Raw genomic sequence first — 7467 nt, 5'->3', positions numbered from 1 at the left:
GACTGTTATTGTCTAATATTACCAGGGGAGGCAAAAAGTTTAGACCATTAAGAACTTCATTAAAAAAATATTACAGGTTGCATCATGTTCAGCTTTTTTTTCTTCACATGAAGTTTGCATCAATATGATGAGTGGGATTTACACAATGTGTTTGCTGTGACACACAGATTTGTTTGTTAACACCTCTGATTGGAACAGTTCCACTGAGGCGAGAACTTGCAGTCGGCTGGTACCGACACAGAAAGGTGTAAATCCTCAGTGAGACCAATTCATTGGAGAGCCATTAGCAAAACCTGAGTGCATGTTAGTTTTGTTAAGTGGCTGATATCAAACCATTCCCCTGGGCTTTTATGGACCTCAACTAGACAGAGAAGAGATGTGTTTTGTGTGTATGTAGATGTGTGTAGATGTGTGCATTTGCAGAGAGAGAAACAAGCATATTGGGACAAGTTAGTATAACACACACACACACATACTGTACTACTGTGTAGTTTTTGAGTTGAGTCATTTTTCTATAAAATCAAACCTTCCTTTTTTTAAATAAAACTGTTATTTTTAAATAATTCTTTAAAATTCAAAACATCTAGTACTTTAAATGTATTTAACTTGTCTAATCAGGACAGGTGCAGTCAGAAGCGGCCTTACAAAACGACAAGAAACCACAGTTGATTAATTGGTATTATATTATCAGTTAAAACTGTAAATGATAAACAGTTCAAAAACCAAACATACAGTGTCAAAAAAGCCTTACTCAGTCTCTGTTTTCAGTGAAAGGATCCTGACTATCAGTTGCAACAGGGAAACCTTCCTGGCTTTGACTATATTTATTGAGGATGCATTTTTTGTACAAAATGAAACACACGCAGGAGAGGTCAGTTTGATCATCAGAAGATGATCAGACATATTCTACATGACAAATCTACTGCTAGTGCAGACATGTCACTAAATCTTATTTTTCCATCACAAGGGTTACCAAGAATACCATTTTCCTGGCCTTTTTACTGTGGCCTATGTCCGCTAATTTGGTCAAAATTGAATGCACTTAGATGATCTCCTTCTGTAGATGCCACTCTACAGAAAATGTAGTATGGATGCTGAGCATTAAATGACTAGGCAGACATTTCCTAAAGAATAAATTGTTAGAAATAAAACAAACACAACAGAAGTTAAAATCAGCTAACCAATAGCCAAAAGTTAAAATTAGCAAAAAGATAGCTAAAAGTATCAAAACTGTAGCTAAAAAGCTAAAGTAAAAGACAGCTGTCAGAACAAATGGCACAAACTAGTATATATTTTCGTTTACATCACTTTACAAGACAGAGGGATATCCATTAAGCCCTCTTTTTTTGCCACTCTTTTATTTTTTAATATCACTTGCAGTCCTAGATGCAATCGGTAAAATTTCTGGAGTGTACACAGCTAATACAGTGGTCAATCATTATAGAAAAAAAGGATTTTACAAATTATTATTATTATTATTATTATTTTATTTATTTATTTTGCTTCTGTCATGTCATTTCAGGCATACCATATAGAAAAGATGGCTGCCTACATGTGCCTGAACAGATTTGCTCTACAAAAAGTATATCTGAAGGTCAAGTCCATGAGCCAACCCCATAACAGCCTGGTGCCCTCAACAGCCACCGGCAGAGAAACCGCCCAGCACCAAGCAGGAGAGGATCCCCAGAGCCCCCAACACACCAGGGCAGGACCCAGTCCACTGCGGCACCCAACCAACTGAGAGATCTGGACACACACACACACCTGAGCCCAGTACAGCTCCCTGGGACCCCAGCTTAGATGACATCCCCAGGAGCCATAGAACACCCGGCAGGATCCCACCACTCGGGGTGCGACCTGAGCACCCACACATACAACCCCATACCAAGGGGTCAGCAACCCCCCCAATGCCGTCAGTGACCCTGGCCACCCTCACAAACCCGGCCCCCGCCGAGCCAGCACAGGTGCCAGGACATAAGCAGCTGAGGCCCTCCCCCATGGTATTTGCATACTTTTCTGTGGTAGTGTGAAATGTTGCAATGGGTGCAGTTGTGTAAATCTATGGTGCATTAAAATGGGTTTGAGTGAGGGGTGAAGACCCGAGCGAGCGGTGGAGGCGTTTATACTTGAAGCTTACATCGGTTCAGTGTTTTCCGAAAAGACAGGGGGCAGCATGCTGCATAACCAGTGGAAATGCGGTAAAAAAAAAGAGAGCAGACACAAAAATGGCTGCACGTATTCAGGAGGAAGAACTGTTGTGTTTATGGCTGTGATACAAAGAGGATGTTTAAACTTAAAGCATTTAGTTTGCCTTTCATTGATTTATCTGCCTCAAATGCATGACGTTATCAAGATAGTTAGCTGTACTGTATGGTTGTGATTCGCCCATCATAGGACTATTATTTCTTCCCTCTGTGGTTTTTATTGACTGCATCAGTAATCTACTTCTATGAGTTTTGAGCCATTTGATTATCTTTATGATCTTTATAGAGGGATTATATAAATGCAGATAGAGGCGAACCAGCTTCACTAGAGCAGCAAAATCATTCATTTAGAATGGAGCGTGGCGCACACAGTCCGCACCAAGTTACAAAAATTGGGAGGTGCACGACCGCGCGACACCGCAAGTGGCCTTTGCACAGGGGTGGGGACAGTGCGATTACATCACTGTTGGCGCGCTCATCCTCACACAGTGATCAACGCGTCAAGTATAAATCTAGCTTTAGTGTCTCTAATGCAGTAAAATAGAGGTGCAGGACGGACCCAAACATAGTGTTGAGGGGGGTGGAGTACTGCCTGGTGCTCCCCCGATGCCTGCAGGGCTCTCTGCCCCACACATAAAGGGCCTAATGATGAATTGTGTTGCATATGCTAGGGGGGAGGGAATGGGCACCAACGTGCTGGCACGAATCCCTCTGGGGCCAGCTCCACAACTGACCCACTCCCATCCCGCTCATACCAATCCAATGCTGACCGAGGTCAGGGGACCAAGTTAAACATAATTTTGAGCAATGGTCCCTCCTAAATGTTTCTGTGGCAGCTAGAATCAATGCTGTAAAAAGTAAATATCTTCCCACAATTATATCTGTTTTACTGCACATCAAGTCTTCTTCCTTTACCCCCCCCCCCCAAGGTTAGTAGACTTTAGCTTTATTATCCTCACCTCTTTACTCTTCTACTTCTAATTACACTAAGAATGTGATAGTGGCTACCTGTATTAAAATCTGGGCTTAATTTAGACTCAATTTTTCTCAAACACACTCTGTTGGAGCGCTGTTAGCAGGGAATCCCATCTTCCTCTATCAGTATTGGATAGCACTTTCTCTATATGGGCTAAGTTAAATATAAAACCCTGGAGAGATTGGTATGTTGACTCTAATTTTGCTTCTTTTCTACAGTTTGTAAATAAATTTTGTTTCCCAAAATATCATTTTCAAGCCTGACATTATATCTGTGGCTCATACTCAGAATGGTTTAAAACATTAAAAATGTAGTAATCAGAGTATTAAAAAAATATTTCAAATAAGGCCTATCAATATCTGGTGCTGAGAGAGAGGAAAGGAAAAGGAAATAGAAAAAAAAAATTAATTTTGGAGGACGTAACGTATAGGTTTTAGAAAGATGAGCAAAGAAATGTCACTAAATTGATTAAAGAATTAAGTGTGAAGAACTGATATACAAAAATGGACAAAATTCCTCTGCCTCTTTTTGTTGTCCAAAAGTGAAGCCAGCAATATCATGTCATGTTGTACTTTAAGAATGTGGTGCTGAGAGTCTCTCCTGCTTGTCTGCACACAATTATAATGTTTTCTTAAACATCAAATACCTAATTATGACTAACAAAATGCTTATTTATTGTGAAAAATATTATGTCATACATATTTCAATATTTAAACATTCAGCATCAAAATATGAACTACATGAATCAACAAAAGTCAGCTCCTGGACTAAAAATATCTGCATTTTTAGTTTTTATTCATTTCTTTTTTATTTTTTGTAATTTTACTTAACACTAATACTGCAGATAGCCTACAGGGGGCACTTGTGCTGTTTTATATTCAACTGCTGATTTACAATTTTATGTCGAGTTAATATACGGCATGTTGAAGGTGTGGAGCCTGAAACAGAAGGCGGAGATAAAACAGCTGGATGAGAACAAAACAGAGAAGTTTCACACTTCAACATTTCCACCTGCAGTAATGGAGGAAACTGAGCTCTGCTTTCCACAACTCTTTAACTCTTCCTGCAGTCGACTAAAGCTCCCTTACATTGAGGTTATGCTCTACTATATTGTGCTTTCCTCCATCTCTGTGCTAACTGCACTTCTCAACCTGCTGGTCATCATCTCCATCTCACATTTCAGGTTGCTACATAACATTTTAACACAATTTACTTTGTTATTTCTGATAACTGATATAAAAAGTACATTTCTGCTATTTTCTGTCTTCCACAGACAGCTGCAGACTCCCACCAACCTCCTCCTCCTCTCTCTGGCTGTTTCAGACTTTTTTGTTGGTCTCTTACTGGTTTTTCAAATTCTGCTAATAGACGGCTGTTGGATTCTTGGTGACATTGTGTGCTCTTTGTATCAGTATTTATCATTTGTGATCCTCTCTGCATCATTAGGAACCCTGGTGCTGATATCTATTGACCGTTATGTTGCTATTTGTTACCCTCTGCATTACTCTACCAAAATCACACAGGACAGAGTAAAGATCTGTATCTGTGTTTTTTGGATCTGTTTATCAATCTTTCAAAGTCTGATTCTAAAGGATAGTTTGAAACAACCAGGCAAATATAATTCCTGCATTGGAGAGTGTGTCATTGCCATCAGCTACATTGCAGGAATTGCTGATATGATAGTTTCCTTCATTGCTCCCATCACTGTGATTGTAATATTGTACCTCAGAGTGTTTATGGTTGTTGTGTCTCAGACTCGAGCAATGCGCTCACAGGTTGCAACACTTGCTCTTCACAGTTCAGTAAAAGCTAGAAAGTCTCAGATTAAAGCAGCAAAGACTCTTGGTGTTGTTGTAGTTGTGTTTCTACTGTGTATGCTCCCATATTACTGTGTTGCACTCACAGGTGAAGATGACTCTCACAGTACATCTTCTGCAACATTTGAAGTATTTTTGTTCTACTTTAACTCTTGTCTAAACCCCATCATCTACGTCTTTTTCTATCCCTGGTTCAGAAAATCAATTAAACTCATTGTTACACTTCAGATAGTGCAAACTGACTCCTGTAAAGCCTCTATACTGTAGTGCATGATCATCCTCTCCTTTTGTTTAGAGTTATAGATGATAAGGTCAGAGTAAAATAAAAATGTATACATTGTTTAAGTACAAAAATAATATATAAAAGAATAATATATGACTAATGAGGGAAAATAGGGAACACTAAACAGAACAACTACTCTAGCTTGGACTCCTTAATAAATTTTAGTGAGCTGTCAGCAGTTCCACTATAAATTAAATTTTAAATGTATCCCGCTCTGAACTGTTCAAATCGTAAAAATCAAATTAGTGTTTACATTTCTGAAAGTTAATAATGTTGCAGCATTAAAAACACATGATTTTTCTTTTTATTTTAGTAATGAAAAAATATTACTTAAATAAAGAATTTTCAGAAATTCTCATTATGATGTCCCTTTTACTTGTGTTTTGTTTTTCAATGTCTAAAGCAGTGGTGTCCAATCCTGGTCCTGCAGGGCCACTATCCTGCATGGTTTAGTTGTTTTTTCTGCTTTGACACACCTCATTTGAATGAATGAGTGATTAACAGGCTTTTGCAGAACTTGAACACCTGCTGAAGAGCAGGGATACAACTAAAACAAGCAGGTTAGTGGTCCTCCAGGACCAGGATTTGACACCATTGGTCTAAAGGCACCGCATATCTGTTGTGGACAGCAGACATGCAGTCAGTCCATCTGAAAGCTTGTTCTTTAGTTAAACAAAGTCTGGAATGTATTCATTATAAATTGAGATTTTGGATTGTAGGTAAAACATATATGTAAAATAAAACAAGATAATGAAGAGACTCAAAGGGTATGGAGGAGAACCAGACAGAGCATGAAAGCACAGTGATCAACCTCAGAGGGGTGAAGATTGAGAGCCTAAAAGCACTGGGGCTGCTGAGGAGATTGGAGACAGGTGGCTGAATGATAACAGGGAACAGGTGCAGGCGAGTGTGGCAGGAGAGAGGAATGATGAAACACTAGGGAACAACTGAACACAAAGAAAATACAAAATGTACACATCACAAAGCATAAACAACAGACCCCCCCCCACACACACACACAAAGTAATAAACATAAAAACTACTTTAAAAACAACCAAAACATACTCACTGATTACATTAATAACTTTCAACATTTAATCTTGATCACACACCGAAACAAGTTCAGTTACCCTTGATTTTACAATTTATTCACATCACACTCTATACATACTGTTTGTTTAAGACAATATATCATTCAAATGCAAAATAAATCAAACACAAAAGGGACATGAGTGTCAGTTCTTAAAAGGCCTTCATCTCTATTTCATCAGTGACAAAACAAGAATAGATCAAATTTATGTTTTAGAACTACATGAAATGAGCACAGTATAATATTAATTTACATTTTGGCAGAATGAACTTCCATGGCTGAGTAGCACAATGCAAAGTGTCAGATGCAGTGATGTAAAGCACGCCGCCACTGGATTCTAGAGCAGTGTAGATGTGTTTTCTGGAGTGACGAATCGCACTTCTCAGTCTGGCAACCCAGATGAATCTGGGTTAGGCAGTTGCCGGGAGAACGATACCTGTCAGACTACAAAGTGCCAAGTGCAAAGTGGTTTACTTTACTTATATAATTTATACATTAATTTGGCTCAGACACTTTTTTCTGCCCAAGTTATATAAAATAAAATTAGGACCATCGTATTCAAAAGGAAAAGGTCCATGCAATTATCACTTCTAAAAGGGTAAATGGACTGTATTTATATAGTGCCTTTCTAGCCAACCAGGCCACTCAAAGTGCTTTACAACACAATCTGTGCCCTCATTTATCCATCCAGATAGACTTTACTACATCTCTACAAAGCTAATCTGAAATAATTATTCTATGGAGACTAATCAGTGCTTTAAACTTCATTCATGGGGCACACATCAAAGAAAACAAGGGGTTTAGTGTTATGTCCAGGGAAACTTTGACATGTGACTCCTGCCAGGAATCGAACCAACTCTCTCATTGGAAGACAACTGCTCTAACCACTGAGTCACAGCTGCCCTGGAAATCAATAGTGATCACCCTTGACCCATGAGGTGTCCAGCTGTGTAGGATTTCAAGGCTGGACTACTGTATTTGTCTCCACCAAGGAGCCTGTTTTCCTTAGCAGTGGTTTGTTTGTCTGTCTGTCTGTCTGTCTGTCTGTCTGTCTGTCTGTCTGTCTGTCTGTCTGTCTGTCTGTCTGTCTGTCTGTC

General features: G+C 39.1%; 1 protein-coding gene across 1 annotated transcript; it reads left to right on the top strand.

Annotated features, from left to right (window-relative positions):
• Positions 1-4116: 4116 nt before the first annotated feature.
• Positions 4117-5389, top strand: LOC108238822 (trace amine-associated receptor 13c-like). The gene has a single exon (XM_037976324.1). It carries the CDS (start codon positions 4200-4202, stop codon positions 5262-5264), a length of 1065 nt encoding a protein of 354 aa, XP_037832252.1. The 5' UTR covers positions 4117-4199; the 3' UTR covers positions 5265-5389.
• Positions 5390-7467: the final 2078 nt, after the last annotated feature.

The sequence above is a fragment of the Kryptolebias marmoratus genome, linkage group LG6 (genome assembly GCF_001649575.2).
Source record: "Kryptolebias marmoratus isolate JLee-2015 linkage group LG6, ASM164957v2, whole genome shotgun sequence".
Classification (NCBI taxonomy): domain Eukaryota; kingdom Metazoa; phylum Chordata; class Actinopteri; order Cyprinodontiformes; family Rivulidae; genus Kryptolebias; species Kryptolebias marmoratus.
The sequence above is the reverse complement of the archived record's forward strand: the minus strand, read 5'-3'. Positions and strand labels throughout refer to the sequence as shown.